Source organism: Marmota monax, unplaced genomic scaffold, assembly GCF_021218885.2.
Source record: "Marmota monax isolate L192 unplaced genomic scaffold, Marmota_monax_Labrador192_F-V1.1 WCK01_AAM20220418_F8-fsc00033, whole genome shotgun sequence".
NCBI lineage: Eukaryota > Metazoa > Chordata > Mammalia > Rodentia > Sciuridae > Marmota > Marmota monax.
This window is the reverse complement of record NW_026694282.1, coordinates 7,364,964-7,382,331: the sequence shown is the minus strand read 5'-3', so window position 1 is coordinate 7,382,331 and position 17,368 is coordinate 7,364,964. Positions and strand designations below refer to the sequence as shown.

General features: G+C 38.1%; 1 protein-coding gene and 1 pseudogene across 1 annotated transcript; both read right to left on the bottom strand.

Annotated features, from left to right (window-relative positions):
* Positions 1–366: 366 nt before the first annotated feature.
* LOC124108855 (interferon alpha-5) lies at positions 367–936 on the bottom strand (annotated as a pseudogene).
* A 5,482-nt stretch (positions 937–6,418) lies between these two features.
* LOC124108809 (interferon beta) lies at positions 6,419–6,982 on the bottom strand. Its single transcript, XM_046467359.1, has one exon. The coding sequence runs from the start codon at positions 6,980–6,982 to the stop codon at positions 6,419–6,421; it is 564 nt and encodes a 187-aa protein (XP_046323315.1).
* Between the last annotated feature and the right edge of the window lie 10,386 nt (positions 6,983–17,368).

Genomic DNA, 17,368 nt, shown 5'->3' with positions numbered 1-17,368 from the left:
TAAGAACAGAAAAGTTATCACTACTACAAATTTAATACACATAGCTAAATAAGAAATATATGTATGTAAAGTATATTTTGTTTTTTCAGCCACAATGTAAAGGTACATCTGATGTTATATGAACAAAAATAAATCTAATAAATAGTATAAAAATAAATATTTAAATAAACAGATACATCATCATGGTCATATGTAGAAAAATGATATTGATGATATTGCCTAATATTCCTGAAATCATCTGATAAACTGATGAAATTCATTTCACAAATCCAGCAGGAATGAGAGTCTTTGAAATGGCAGAACTTGTGGGAGTGTGGTAAGGTGTGTTCATCAGTGAGAAGTATTTCCCTGCTGGACCAGGTCTCATTACATGCTCCCTATTCTTCCATACAAGTTGGCTGATGAAGAGAAGGATTTCATGATTTCTGCTCTGACCACCTCCCAGGCACAAGGCAGGTATTTCTTCTCCTTCAGGTAGACAGTGATCCTGTGGAAGTATTTCCTCACAGCCCTCAGGGGAGCCTCTTCCACCCCCACCTGCTGGGTCCCACAGTCTTTCAGGTCATCCAGCTGCTGATGGAGACCAGTGAGGAAGGTGTCCAGGAGGGTCTTGTTCCAAGCAGCAAAGGCCTCCTGGGTGCTGAAGAGGTTGAAGACCTGCTGGGTCATCTCATGGAGGACAGCAACAGCTTGAGCCTTCTGCACCTGCTCACCCTCCAGCTGCTCCAGGGAGAAAGCAAATTCTTTTCTGCAGTTCAGGCAGGAGAAAGTGGGAATTCTCCTCATTTTTTGCAGGAGTGTCAGGGACCGCTCCTCATTTTTCTAAGGAGGTTCAAGATCCTGGTTTTGTATCTGAGGCAGGTCACAGCCCAGAGAGTAGGTGTTCTTGCAGCTGAGCACCACCAGGGCCAGCAGGAAAGCCAAGGGCAAGGCCATTGGGGATCTTGCAGATGCTGCTGGGCTACCTGAGATGGGTGATCTTGCCCCTTTACCTATAGGTTCTCTGAAGCCCTTGACTTGTTACTATGCCTTAAATAGGAACCAATATGCTTTCAATTTTCTGAACGTCACCCCAGTATTTTCTAATTCTCTTTTTACTTTCCTTTACACATTCACTACATGTGTTAAGAAAAGTGTTTTCCAACCATTTTTTCATTATTATTTCCTCTGCCCTGCCCCCCCTGACCTCTTTTTAGAATTATTTTTCCAAATTAAACTCCTGTTAAATTTTTGTTCTTGATGATATTCCTGGGATTGAATGCAGAGGCGCTTTAGCACTAATTCACATCCACAGAACTTTTTATATTTATTTTGAGACAGTTCTCACTACATTGCTTCAGACCTTGCTTAGTTGCTGAGGCTGGCCTCCTCTGGAGTCACTGCGATTGCAGGTTGCACCATCTCTTGGAGAAGCTGCTGTCCGTATAGGGTGAATGAACATTAACTTTTGTCTCCAACTTCTCTGAAGATCTTGCTCTATATATATGACTTTATTAGGGAACACACTAAGTATACACCTTAATAAAGGCATTTCTGAATGCCCTGACCTTCACTTTACCATCACCACCAAAAAGTTATTAAATATGGCCATGTCACCTTAAAAATCTAGCTGTGTCCCTTTGTAAACTCTGACCATCTCATTTCTAAATACCAGAGGCCCTGTTTCCTCATAAACACTAGTATTCATTCTGTCATTATAGATTAGTTTTCCTTTTTATATATCAGGAATTTGTTCAAAATGGGATATTACAGAATTCACTCCTTTTTCATCTGTCGACTTATCCTCAGTATAATCATCCCTATGCTTGTGTATCATGATTCATAGCTTTCAATCACCGATTAGTGTTCTGTCATGTAGATATGCTATGACTTCTTCAGTCATTCACTCATGATGGACATTGAATTGTTTCCAATTTCAGACTATTCCAAATAAAGCTCCTAGAACATTCATATGCAAGTCTGTGCATAGATACGGGCTTCCTTTTCTCTTGGGAATGGACTTGCAGACTCATATGGTAGGTATAGGTTTGCCTTCCTAATCAAGTATAAAATGGTTTTCCAAACTAGTTGAATGACTTTTTCATTTCAGCAGCTGGTTATAAACCTTCCAATTGCTTCACAATCATGCCAAAGTTCCATGACAAGGACTTTTACCTATAGCCAGTCCAATAAATATGTTGCTGTGTCAACTTGTGGTTTATTTGCACTGCCCTGATGCATCATAATGATCATTTTTTCCTGTCCTACTTGCTATCTGTCTCTCTCGTTGGGTAAAACATTTTTTTAATATATTTTCTAAGTCTTTGGGGTTACTTGCTTTCTTCTGAGTTTTAAGAATTCATATATATATATTCTTTATCAGCTCTGTGACTTGTAAATATGGGCTTCATTTTCTAAAACTTCCTAAGTTAGTTGTTGAAGGATATCATTTATATGATGCATTTTTGGTTTTTAAAGAGCCTGCAATACAGAGTTATAAAGATAAAAAGGATTTTCACACCAAATTTCAATTGAAGCAAAGTTTCTGATTTGGTAATAAATGTTTGATTTTACCAAGTTTCTGGAGTACTCACCATCAAGTCAATGAATAAGTTATGTCATTAACTTGATCCTACTAAATTAGAAGAATGTTCTACTGGCACTTTCAGTACAATGTTGGAGTTGTTTTAAACAAAATACTCAAGGAGATTAGAGGCAAACTAATGTTTAAAATCAACAATTAATATTGAGAACAAAATGATTATTTTAAGCTCAACAAACATCATTATGAAGGATTTAGAGAAAATGCTTATAGTGGTTGAGATTTGGGATCTTGGCGCCAGGAGTCTTCTAACCTGTCACCATGCTCTCCGCATGTCTCACAACCACAACAGCCAAGACAGAAAGCCAGATGGATGAGGGTCCTGTCACCTCTGCTGGGCCACATCCCATGCTTCACCATAGACTCAGCCACCATGCTGGTGGGCTTTCCTCAGAAAGGGTGGTGGATACACAAGGCCTCACACTGGCATGGGCTCCTCTGTAATAACATGCCATTTTATATTCATTATCTGTCCTAAACTACCATGATTTCTGAAGAAGGTTCTACCATCTCCACATATATAATAATATAATGGTCATGTTTCTAGTTTGATGACATGTCCATCTAAATATTTTACCAATTTTTCTTGGTTTGGTTTTTTATAATTGTGTTTTCAAAGCATTTAAAACATATATCAATAGGTACAAGTACTTTACCAGATATGTGACTTGCAAATGTTTTCTCCTAGTCTGTGGCATACTGTTCATTTCCTTCAGAGTGAAAGTGTCTAATGTTCCCTAAAGAGCCTCCACAACAGCATTATTAACTGCAAAAATGATGATACACATGCATGCTGTTATTGCACTTCATCTAGAAGATGAAGTAGAGCTCCATATATTTAGGCAACACGTATACATGTGCTTGTGGCCCATTTGTTTGGTTCGGTCTTCTTATCACTTAAAGACTGGATAAGGTGGCTCCACCACCTAATCTTTCTCCATAGAAGTCCAGCATCCTCTGCATGATTTCCTTGGAGTCCTGAGGTACAAAGTAAGAAGGGGGAAGGCAGCTCTGTTGTCATTGCTCTGCTGTCTGGTCCTGAAAATTTGCCTCATCATAAAGGTCTGGCCACCATGCAGTTGATTCCACATACTCTTTAAATCATGGACCAGGACACTATCTCTGATTCATGCACAAAAATGCTATACACATGAGGACTTAACTGTCAGGAGTGTGGTACACACCTGTAATCCTAGCCACTGAGGCAGGGGAATCACATGTTTTGCAACTCAGTGAGACCTTAAGTAAAACACTGTCTCAAAATAAAAATTGAAAATGGGATGTTACTCAGTGGCAAAGCAATCCTGGGTTCAATCCCGAGTACAAAAAAAAAAAAAAAAACCAAAAAAATAAACATTTCTTTCTTCACTGAAGGTTTTGGGAAGATGGAAGAAATTTCGTCACATCAGTGCACACAATTTCAGGTTGTTCAAGAGACAACCTGTTCTGAAAAGACCTTCTTCATTCCCAACAGGGAGTTACCACAGCCTTAATCTGAGGAGTATTGCAGTTCCAGATCATCCAGGGACTTTCTCTCTCTCTTTCTCATCAGAACAAGCCAACACTCAAAACCATGCTCTCTTGGTCTATTTTCTCTAGCTATAACTATGTACAACAATTAATACAGAAAATGATCTTACATTGGCTCATAGTTCTGGAAGATGGAAAGTGGCAGATCAGACAGGTGCACTATCTCAGATTCTGGTCAGGATGAGATGGTACTTTCACCCAGGGAGGAAAGCAGAAAGGAGGAGGGTTAGCCCTCATCCATACTTATCTGGATAGCATATGTAAATGTTACCTTAGGGCTCCTCTTCCTCATTCTTGCTGGAATTAAATTAAGACATCCTTTATCCTATGCCAGTGGTCTAGGTGGGTGATCTGGCGCCTCCAATTTGACACAGTACTTAAATTTTGCAGAAGCCTCTCTTGTCCTTTTGGTCAATGCACACAGGAAAGCAGGCTTTTCATAAACCAACCAGTTTCTGGTCTAGGGTACCCACATGGCCAGAGAAGGTAGTGGGCTGCCAAGTCCCACTGCAGCGACTTCCTCAGCTTCCTCCTGACTGCTCTAGACACAGCAAAGACTTTGTATTTCTACATGGTGCTCTTGTATCTGTACCATAGCAGAAGATAATCCTGCTTCACCACAGCTTTTGGAAAAGCTGATGTCAGAAGTTGGAAGAAGGGGGAAGGTTGACTTTTTCACAGAGGACCAGACTAGTTTGAGTTAATAGCTGCAGGCCTACCAGATTGGCACATTTTTTGTACAGCTGATGTGTTACCACCTTGAGTAGGAAGTGGGGGCCCTGAGCTTCTTGTCACCTTAATAGTAACTACCGTGGACCTTCTCTCAGATTTCTTCTCCTGAAGTCTTACTCTTTTCAAGAATCTGATTTTCATGCTGCTCTCAGAACAAATGCATAGTTTCAAATAAAACTTTTATAAACGCCCACTCAAAAGTTTTGTGAAATTAGTTGATTACTAAGGCTCTCTGATATTTAGTTTCCTCTCCTGTAAAATGGAAAAATATAGAATAGGTATCTACTATGTAGGCAAACTGCTTATATAAGGGTGTATGTGAAGAAGAACAAATTGAAATATGTACATAGGTGCTCAGCACAGTGCCTGATTCATTAGGATCTCTGAGTAAATGACAGCTGCATATAACAGTAATAGCCAAAATAGCCCAAGTTCCAAGAAATCAATATGGAAACCAAAATCTTGCCATTGGACATATGCTGGTCAGGTAACCCGGAATTCCTTGGAAAGTTTCATTATCCCAGTGCAAGCACTGGGAAATAGGTGCCTTCAGTTCCTTTGAATTTCTTTTCACCTATGATTCCTGCCTTTTAGCCTGGCTTAATAATTGGATTTAATCTTGTGCACCTGTCTTGGATTGTTGCTTTGGGGAGCGTGTGGCATCAGAGATACAGAGAACCAGGAAAACTACATAAGATCTTCCCAGAATTCTGTCTGACCAAGCTGGGAGGCCAGGAGCAGACTTGGTTTTGAGAAACATGGAAACAAAACTAGACAGATGGATAGAGTAGAAAGAAGGTCCCCTGCCCTCTATTCCCTTTCCTTGGAAACTGACAGAAACCCTTAGAATTCCATAATTTTTGACTAGTATGAGGACCAAAATCAAGGTACTTCATAAGTGTCCAGGAAGTAACTCACCCTCAATCTTGAGGGCACACAGGGGCAGAGCATCCCCCAGACAAGGAATGGCTTAGGTTGACTACAAGAGCTAGCGTATTCCTTTGGTTCACCTGAGTGCTAAATTCTAACTTCAGGACCATAGACCCTGGAGCACAGTGGGCACCGCAGGTTCCACTCCCAAATCATTTGCATACCCACTCCCCTCCAATCCAAATGCTTCAACCGCACATTTCTTGCCCTAGAAGATTCAGATCCCCTTATTATGTAGTACCTTGTGTATTACATGTGCTTCTTTGGAATATGAATTTCTCAGGGGAATTTGAAAGTCAGGATTTTAAATTCTGGCATAAGCTAGAAACTCTACTACTTTGCAGGCACATTTTACAAAGAGCATCTAAGATCGGTTCTGAATATGTGAACATAGGGGTTTTATGAATCAAGGTGAAATCGAGACTGCCACATAGATTTTTGCATCATAAATAATTTATTTTCCAACATAAATATTTAAATAAAGATTAAAATAACTTAATTCACAAATTAATTTAAAAAGTTAAAAAACATCTATTGTCTTTTCAAAGGCACCCCATTTGCTGTCAGTCACTGAATGAGCCTCTGCTGGTTGAAGAATGCCTGATCTCATTGTCTGGTCCAGACGTGGTGCCTACTGGGCCATCTTCAGTTTTGGAATTTGTCTGTAAGTCTGTTAATGAAGGAGAAGTTCCAGTAGAGTTCATCTCTGACGACTCTCCAGGCACAGCTGCTGTACTCCTTGGCCTCCAGGTACGTCCGGATCCTCACATAGTAACTCTTCAGGCGCAGGATGGTCCAGGAGTATGCCCAGCTTTTGTTTTCCTCCCCCAGTTTCCCTACCACTGTTGTGTTCAGGAGGTCCATCTGATGATTGAGTTTAGCAAGGAGGTCTTTGACAATGGTCTCATTCCATCCAGGGCTAGTGTAGCCTCTTTCAAATACATGAAAGATGTCCTTGAGCATCTCATAGATGACAAAGGCAGCCTGCGCCTTCTGGAACTGCTGTGGATGTTTGATCTCCTTGGGGATCTTGAAGTCCATCCTGTCACTGAGGCAGTCTGCAGGCCTTTCATTCAACTGCTCTAGGAGCTTCTGACATTCCACACTGCTGTTGAACTGTTGGAGTCGAAGCAGGTTGTAACGTAGGGAAAGAGCTGTGGTGGAGAAGCACAACAGGAGAGCCGGTTGGAGGATGCACCTGTTGTTCATGATGACAACCAGAACAGCGCTGCCTACAGTCTATGCAAGGTTGCACAGACTGCAAAGGTCTGCAATGTGAATGTCCTGGCTCCATGGGGATGGGCTATTTATATGGGATGGCCCTCTCTGTTTCAGAGGAATTTTCCACTTTTAGTTCTCCCTTTCATTTTTACCATGTCATTTTCTTCTTATTGCATTCTTAAGAGTTTCTAAAACCCTTTTCATTTAAACTCCTGATTACTCTATATAATGTATATTAGGGGAAATATATACAAACTGTGAGAATTTCTAATATTGTATAGTTTCAGTAATTTCTCAAGGAAAGGATAAGAAGGGACTTGAGAGGAAACAAAGAAGCCCCAAATAGCCAGGAGGTATTAACTGAAAAGCCACTCATAGAACAGCAGCTGGATTGGAGTTTTGCCTATTGCAATGGTAGGTTCATGTGCAAGGGTCTGGGGGAGTTCTGAGAGACCTTGGAATAGTGCAGGGAAGAGAAAGTTTCAAACCAATTGTGTCTGAAATAGTGACATGTCTTCCATTTTGTTGGCTTACATCCTTGCTCTTGAAGTTGTTAGCCACATTGTGAGGGGTCTGACTGCCCTGAGACAACTGTACTGAAGGGAAGCCCAAACTAGCTCAGGGGACACCAGGTGGAACTTGGCAAGATAATTTAAATGTTTCAGCAATGAAATCCCTTTAATTTGCAATATTATGACTAGAAATTTACCTTTGGCTGTCCCTGCAGAAGTGTGTGTGAGTGTATAAAACACACAATATCTATAAATTCCCATTGCAGCAACGTCACAATAAGAAATACAATTATCTATCAGGAAAGAAGTGGTTAAGCAATACCATAGTACAGACAGAATGGAATATTATTGAACCATTAAAATGGAAACAGCTGATATAAACTTATGTCACAAATATGTTTAATGAAATGAGTATGATTTATGAAATACGTAATATAATATTCATTAATATATAACATAAAACAAATATATGAACTATATAATTAAATCATATAATATCGCTACAAAGTAATATATTTCATATAGTATAATTTATTGTCATAATTATTATATATTATATATAATATGTTATCTATAAAATAATTGAAATGATAATATTAATTGTTTTATAAATTAACTGAAAGACACACACAAACACAAATTTATATGAATACATATGCTGACACATGCATGTTATCTTTTTCAACAGCTACATTCACTCAAATATTAATAGTAGTCACTTGCAGTGACAATGCTTACAGGGGTGAGAATGTGGCTTGAAACAAAAACCTTTCCCTTTTCACTTGTAACTTTAGAAATTTTGGTAATTTTCAGTAGACAAATTTTTTATGTGCATTGTATTCATGCATAATAGTGGGATTCATTATGCCATATTTATACATGCACACAACATAACTGGATGTATCTCTCGCCTCAGGACCTCCTTTTTCCTTCCCTCCTGCATCCCCTGATCCCAATCACATAGGGTTTTCTCCAGGATAAGAAGAGACATGAGGCATCTTAATCATTCAGTACATTTTGTTTGAGAAAGTTAAAAACCCTTCCTCTGTTTAATTTATCTCTTATTTTATTCACATTTAATATTTTCTATAACAAACACACATTATTGGTGTCATTAGGAAACACAGTTATAGAGGAGAGTAAGTCCTAGTGTCTACAGCACTTACAGGGGTGACTCTGGCTCATAACAACTTATTAGATATTTTAAAAGAGAAGAGTTTGATGATTCCCAACTCAAAAACATGACACTGTTTAAATAGATGGTGGCATAGTCTGGATGTTAAATGTCCCCTCCAGGCCATGTGTTAAAGCTTGATCCCCAGGGAGCTGCCAAAGGGAGGTGGTGGAGTCTTTTGGAGGAGTCCTCTAGTGGGAGGTTTGAAGATCACAGCTGGTGTGTCCTTGAAGGGCATTTTGGGACCCTGGCCCCTCCTCACTCCCTTTTATTCCCTGGATATGAGGTGGTCGGGTTTGGCCTATGAAGCAATCCTGTGGTGACATCCTGCACTGTCAGGCACGCAAAGCAATGGACCAATTAGTCATGGACTGCAACCACCAGAATGTTAAAAATTAATTATCAAGGGTGTTTGTTATGGTATCCAAAAACTGACTAATAATGGTGAAAATACTAGCTACTCTGTTTAAATCATTACACATTATAAACATGTATAATGATTATCCCACTGTACAATATAAATGCTTACAATTATAATGCCTATGTCAATAAAAAGCCCAAGTTTGTTTGTATTATAAAGTATATAAGGTCCTATGAGAAACAGGTATATAATGATGAAGAGAGAAAATTTATAAAAAAAAAAGTATAGCAGCATCATAATACTCATTTATTTTGTTTGATTTTGACACTAAAGGCTGATTTCCCCCTTTTTTATTTGTGTGGTTTTCCAATTTTCCACTGCCAAACATGTGTTCTCTTGTAATAGACCAATCTACACAAAAGAGGAACAATCAACCACCAAGTTTCAAGGCCATTCTGCCTCTTCTATGGGTTTTATTCTTACATTTTGGCATTTTCATGTGAGCTCATAAAAGGCACTTAGCTTTTTCCTAAGTTCTAGGAAAAAGTAGACTCTAAAATAATGAGTTTTTTTTTTTAAAAGAAAATGATCTTGCAGCTGTTTCACTTATGAATGTCTTTTTATGTCAGTGACTGAGTAATTTCTTGGGGAAACTCCATTTTGAAAAGCATCTTAGGATAAGTCTGGAATTATCCATGGCTCACAACACAAAGACCAATGCAAGGTGTTTCAGAGATCAATTCTTTCTATTAAGAGGAGAACAATCCAGGGATTCTGGTGATTAGGACTTGCCCTTTCAAGATGAATTGTGAGCTCATTTTAGAGTTGACCTCTCCTGGTGCAGCAGTGGGCCTCCTCCTTGGGCCACATCTAGTGGTCTCTGACCCTCCCATACTGAAATGGCCATCAGAGTTCATCCTATGATAAGAGAAAAGCCACAGAAGTGGAAGCTGTAGTAGTAGTAGTTGTAGTATTGTTACTAATTCTTGAATTCTTACTATACACTGTTCTCTGAATAATCCTCATAATAAATATTTGAGTGATACATTAGCACATTTGTTATTATTGTCAACAAAATGCTTGAAGTAGGCTACCTTTTAAAGAAAAGAGATCTATTTAGCTGGCAATTCTAGAGGTTTAAAGTTCAAGATTGGGCGTCTCCATTGATATGACCGACTCACTCTAAAGACCAGCAGTGTAATTAACCTAATAATGTTATTGTGTGTGTAAGTCACTTGTAACTCTGTTATAAAGGGGAAAATTTTTAAAGTTTTAGTAACTTTAACTACAGCTACAAATATTTGTTTATGGATACCCATTATAAAAAGTATAACATCGAAAACATACACTGTAACAGGAGGATTAAACATATACTGCTTCTATACGAAATTGAATCAAGTTGTCAGTTTTTAATAGACTGCTACAATTATAAGATACTCTATGTAAGTTTTATGATTACTACAAAGCAAACCATTGTTTTCTGTATACAAAATATCAAGAGAAAGGAATGAAAGCACACCACTTCAAAATCATCAAATCACTAAAGGACATAATAATACAGGAAGAAAGGAATGAAGAAACTAACAAACAATCAGAAAGAAATTGACACAATGGCAATAGTAAGCCTTTACCTACCAATCATTAGTATAAATGCCAATGGACTAAACATTCCAATCAAAAATAGAGAGTATCTGAACAGATTCTTCTAAAATGCCTAACAGTATGCTGTCTGCAAGAGACTTCAGCTTCACAGACACATAAGGAATGAAGGCAAAGGGATGGAAAAGATATTCCACACAGACACCGACCAAAAGAGAACACAGGTAGTTGTACTTACATCAGAAACAGTATCATAACACAAGGAAGGTCCTTACACAATGTTAAGGGGGTAAATTCATTAAGAGTATTTAACAATCACAAAAACATATACATCCAACATCAGATGTATATTTTGTATACATATAATATGTATATGTATACAAAATATACAAAGAATGTAGGAATGAATCTGAAGATACAAACAGGTTGTAATGCAATATTAATAGCAATTTCTGTACCACTTTGGACAATGGATGAATCATAAAAAATGAGGCAATATTGGAGTGGAGCTACACTTCAGTCCAAATGATCTTAACTTACATACATTAACAGAACTTTCCATCCTACAGCAGAAACCCATTCCTCCCAACTGAATATACAACTTACTCTAGAATAGATATGGTAGGCTACAAAACAAATCTGAGTAAATTTAAGATTACAATCATATCATATCAGTATTATTTCCAAAATCAATAATATACAACCAGAAAAAAAAATTGGAAATTAAACGACTCCCTCCTGAATAAGTAGTGAGTCAAAAATAAATCAAAGGGGAAATTAGAAAGTACCTGAAAGCAAACAAAATTGGGAAATGAACATACCAAAACATGGAATGCAGCAAAACCAGTTCTAAGAGTGATGCTGATGGGATCAATACCTACATAAGGGAAAAAAGAAAGATCTCAAATGATCAAACCTCCTTTTAACCTCAATAAACTAGTAACCTAAAGGGAAAGGAAGCCCCCACAGTGAGTAGAGGAAGAGAGACAATGAAGATAAGAGCAGAAATAAATTAAAAAGAAACTACAAAAACAATAGGAAAGATCAGCACAAAGTGGACAAACCATTGTTCACAGTAACTGAGAAGACTCAAAATAAATAAAATCCAGAATAAATGAGGATAAGTTACAACTGATACCACAGAAATGCAAAGGAGCATTAGAGACTACTATGAACAAGAGCTAATAAATTGATACTCAAAAAGAAATGGATACATGACTATTAGTACATAAACTGTGAACAATAAATCATGAACAAAGGAAATAAATAATGAACAATAAATCATGAACAGACAAATAATAAAAGGGGGATTCTTCTCAATAATCAAAAATCACAGAACAACAAAAAGTCCAGGACTTGAGGGATTCACTTGTAGGTGCTACCAATAATGAACAAGAATAACAGAAGGAGAAATACAACCTGTTAATAGATCTATGAAAATATGTTCAGCAACTCTAGCAAGTAGGGAAATGGAAATTAAAACTACACTGAGATTCCATCTCACTCCAGTCACAATAGCAGTTAACAAGAATAAAACTAATAATAAATGTTGGCGAGGATGTGAGAAAAAAGGTCCACACATACATTTCTGGTGGGACATCATTTTGGTAAAAACACTCTGCAAAGCAGTATGGAGATTACTCAGAAAACTATGAATGGAACCACCATTTGACCCAATTATCCCACTCTTTGATATATACCTAAAGGACATAAAATCAGCATACTTCAGTGACTCATCCACATCAATGTTTTTAGCAGCTCAATTCACAATAGCTAAGCTATGGAACCAACCTAGATGACCTTAAGCAGATGAATGGGTAAAGAAAATGTGGTATATATACATAATGGAATACTAGTCAGCCTTAAGGGAGAACGAAATGAGGGCATTTTTCTGGTAAATAGATGCAACTGGAGACTATCATGTTAAGTGAAATAAGCCAATCCCCTAAAATCAATGGCTAAATGTTCTGTCTGATATGTGGATGCTAACTCACAATAATAAGTGGAGGAGAGTGGAGGGGCAGACGTTCATTAAATTGGACAAAGGGGAATGAAGATAATGGACTGGAATGGGAATAGGAAAGAGAGTAGAATGATTTCAACATAATTTTCCTATATTCTTATTTGAATATACAACCAATAAACTCCGCCTCATGTACAAACACAAAAATTGGAAATTATACTCCATGTATGTATGATATGTGAAAATACATTTTACTATCATGTGTAACTAAAAAGAACAAATAAAAAAATTTAAAAGAAGAATGAATACCAACTGCAATAGTTAATTTGAATTGTCAACTTGATTGGACTAAAAGATGCTGAAGATTAAGGGATTTTTGATTGGGTCCGTGATGGTGATAGGAATGATTGGCATGTGGGATAATAAACTGAATTAAAGACCCTACCTAAGTGTGGGCAGCACCATCCAATAGATTGGAGGCTTGATTGGAATTAAAGTTGGAAGGAAAAGGAAGCAGATTTAGATGAAAGCTCAATATTTCTTGAACAGTTTCTTGATTGCTGCTGAGATTGTCTAAGGACAGCAGACTATTGCTCCTTCACTTTTCCAAAGAAGACTTTCCCAGAGTTCTCCAGGGAGTTTCCAGAAGCCTCCCATCTCAGACTTGGGTAGCATCTCTGAACTCTCTAGTTCTGAGGCTTCAGTATCTTGGACTGTGCAGCTACTGGTTCCTCCAGCTTTCTAGCCTGCAGACAGCCATTATGGTCTATCCAGCTTCTAGTTGTGTAAGCCAATCTAATAAATTTCCTTTTTATAATCATACCTCCTGTTGTTTCTGTTCCTCTAGAGAATTCTGTCTAATACAGCAACCCTACTCAAATTTTCCCAAATAGTGAGGAGGAAGGAACACTTCCAATTCGTTTTATGAGACCGCTATTACCCTGAGATGCAAACCCTACAAGACAGTATAAAATAGAAGCTTATTGGTCAATATGCCCAAAGAGCATATTTAGAAAATCCTCAATGAAATCCTCACAAACAAGACTCAATAGTGTATTAACATGATCATAACCACAATCAAGTGAAATTCATCCCTGGCATGCAGGGATGATTTTGTGTTTGTGTGTGTGTGTGTGTATATATATATATATATATATATATATATATATATATATATATATATATATAAAATACTACATTAAGAGAAAAAGGGATTAAAATGATATCATTCCAATAAATGCAGAAAAAAATTTGACAAAAATTCAACATTTATTCATCACAAAAACTACCAACAAGGACTAGAGATACAATTCAATGGTAGAGCATTCACCTTGCATGTTTAAGGCACTTGGTTTGATCCCCAGTATTGCAAAAAAAAAAAAAAAAAAAAAAAAAAAACAAACATGAAAAAATAGAAAAACAACTACAAAAAAAGTTTCAACACTTTACATATAGCAGGAATGTACTTCAACATAACAAAGGTCATAGATGGCATGGCTATCATATATAATAGTGCAAAGTAAAACCTTTTCCTGTAGATCAGGATGAAAACAAGGATGCCTGCTTTGGCCACTTCCTATTCAATATTAGAGTGGAATTCCTAACCAGAGCAAGAAAAATGAAAAGCTGTCCAAATAAGAAAGGAAGAAGTGAACTGATTTGTAAATGACATGACCCTATAGAGCATAGAAAACTATAAATTTCCCACCAAAGCAGTGCTTGAACAAATAGATTTATACAGTAAAGTTGCAGGATATGAAATCTGCATATAAAAACCAGCAGCCTTACTATGTGCTAGCAGTGAGATCAAAAGAAAAAATTTAATTGTTGAAGCAAAGGATCTGTACATTAAAAAGTACAAAATACTGATGAAAGAAATTGAAGAGGAAATAAATTAATGGAAAGAGATCTTATGTTAGTGGGTTGAAAGAATTAATAATGTTAAAATATTCAAACTATCCAAAGTCATCTATAAATTCTATGCAATTCCTATTGAAATTCCAAAGGCATATACTTCACAGAATTAAGAAACAATCCTAAAATTTCAATGAAAAACCAGCAAACAAGAAAAAAGTAAAAAAAAAGAAAAACAATGCCCAAGCAATATTGACCAAGAGGAACAAACATCAGTTTCAAATTGTACTACAAAGTTATCATAGTCTAAACATCCTGTATAATGTATACATAAACATGCATAATTGATCAAGGTCCTGTTGCTATTATTATTTTGAACAAAATGTAATATTTTAGGCCAATTAAGAATGAGAAATACAAAATATTTTGCCTTCATTTATTCCTTCTTTGAAGCAGTTCCATATTAAAAAAAATACAGGTATGAGTTGCTCATATAATTTTCCTTCTCTTTAAAGAAATTGTAACTTTTTCTTTTTTCTTGCAAAGGAGGTCTCCTGGTATCCAATTCTTTCAATGTTTAACTGAGAAAGTCACTCTTTACCCTTTCTATTTGAAGAATGATTTCACTCGGTAAGAATTCTAATGATTAGGCCTCAGTTTTTACTGAGTCTAGGCTCAGGATTGTAAATTTTACAAGCTGATTTTTAGTACATACCCTACCCCCAACCCTGTTAGGTGGGACAAGATTATCACAGTGGACTGGAGATGAGTATTTTCCTTCTCCTACATGGAAAACTGGAATGAGCTGGAGTTGGTATTTCCCTTCTTCCATATGGAATGCTTGAAATGGCTCAGATTGAGGATTTCCCTTCCAACTCTCAGTTGTCTCTAAAAATATCCAGTGGGTTAGATCCATATAACTAGTTTGTCCTAAGGGCAGAACTGTTCAGGAGAACCAAGTAGAACCAAATGGTTTATTTCCCTCTCCCCCAGCTGGAAGCACTAGGTGACTTCTCGTGATATTTTTTATGAGAACCAAAAAAAATCTCAAGTAACATGGGGGCCCTCCCATGACTGGGTCCTCTGAAGTTTTCACTCCTGATTGTCCACCCTAATTCATCAGTGATGAGTCAATTACTGGTCAAGTTTTCCTACATGGGCACCAGGTCCTGCTACAGTTTCCCACCTGAGTCCCTGTTCCAGCAAGCTGAACTTCCTGTATTCCTGTCTCTCCAACCTTGCAGAGATTAACAGATTAGAGAGCATATAGCCCCATGTCTTCACCTCTCATACATCCCAACAGTGCTAATCTTTCAGTCCGATCAGCATTTTACTGGTTGTCAAGACAGGATAGACATTTCCAAGCTCCTTGCATACAGAACAGACTTAAATGAATTTTTAATTTAATTAAGATTACCAAACACCAGTACAAAGTATTTATACAATATAAAGCAGGTATACAGCCTTTCTCCTTGCATTGAGATTGATTGTTTTTTCAGTTTGGATACCAACAAGGCTTAAGCAAATTGGTCCTCATGTTATCGTCTTAACTGAATGATGCGTATTTTAGCATATGGTGGGTGGGAATCCTAATAAGGAGGTAAATCAGATTCTGCAGAGGAGGCTGCAAGGCAGGGCAAGGCTCTGGCTTCTTCCACTATAGAAATACAAATAATATATTGAATATATACTTGTTGTTCATTAACATATTAATGAATATTTATTAAACAACTTCATATAAAAATATGTTTACTCAATATTTCATAATATATATTAAATGTAAATATAAATGGTGACTCTGATTCTACTTCATTGAAAATTAAGTGGTGATTCTTGCAATTTAATTGAGCTATTCTAAAAATACTTTCAATGAAGTTTTAGTGTTGGCTTACTTATCGATCTTTGCCTTATTTTTAAGGTTTCTTCCAATGTATTTTTTTTTTAGTTTCCAATGTGATTTTGGAAACATATTTTATACTTCATTATTGTTCTAATTATGAATAAAATTTTATTTTGTTTTCTTATTTTGATAGGGATTGACTTCATTTCATTCATATGTGTGCTTTACATTTAATGAGTAAATATTTAAAACTTTCTTATTTTAAATTCTCATGTGGTGAATGTAAATATATAGAAATAGAGAAACACAATCTCTTTGGGGGTCTCCATAATTTTCAAGATGCATCAGTGGGTCTAAAAATCAAAATATTGGTAGGAGGGGCAGCACAGAGCTGCCGCCCGCGCCTGCAAGGTAGGCAGACCTGCGACAGACCGGCGGATCAGGCCCAGCGGCCTGCCAGCATGGTACACACGTCACCCCAACTGGAGTAGGGTCAGAGCAGAGCCTTCGCCCGCACCCGCATCAGGCCCAGTGGCCTGCCGGCGTGGTACACATGTCACCCCAATTGGAGTAGGGGCAGAACAGAGCCGCCACCCGTGCCCGCAAGGTAGGCAGACCTGCGACCGAACGGTGGAACAGGCACAGCGGCCGGCCGGGGTGGTAGACACGTCACCCCAATTGGAGTAGGAGCAGAGCAGAGCCTTCGCCCGCACCCGGAAGAGGCCCAGCGGTCCGCGGGTGTGGTAGACAAGTCACACCAATTGGAGGAGTGGCAGAGCAGAGCCGCCGCCCGCACCTGCAAGGTAGGCAGACCTGCAACCGACCCGCGGATCAGGCCCGGTGGCTTGCCAGCGTGGTACACACATCACCCCAATTGGAGTAGAGGCAGAGCAGAGCTATCACCCGCGCCCGGGATAAGCCCAGTGACCCGCCGGCATGGTAGACATGTCACCCCAATTGGAGTAAGGAAAGAGCAGAGCCGCCGCCCGCGCCTGCAAGGTAGGCAGACCTGCGACCGACCGGCAGGACAGGCCCAGGGGTCCGCGGGCATGGTAGACACCTCACACCAAT

Excerpts from the sequence above, each read along its gene's own strand:
- LOC124108809 (XM_046467359.1), bottom strand. The coding sequence starts at position 6,982 with ATGAACAACAGGTGCATCCTCCAACCGGCTCTCCTGTTGTGCTTCTCC.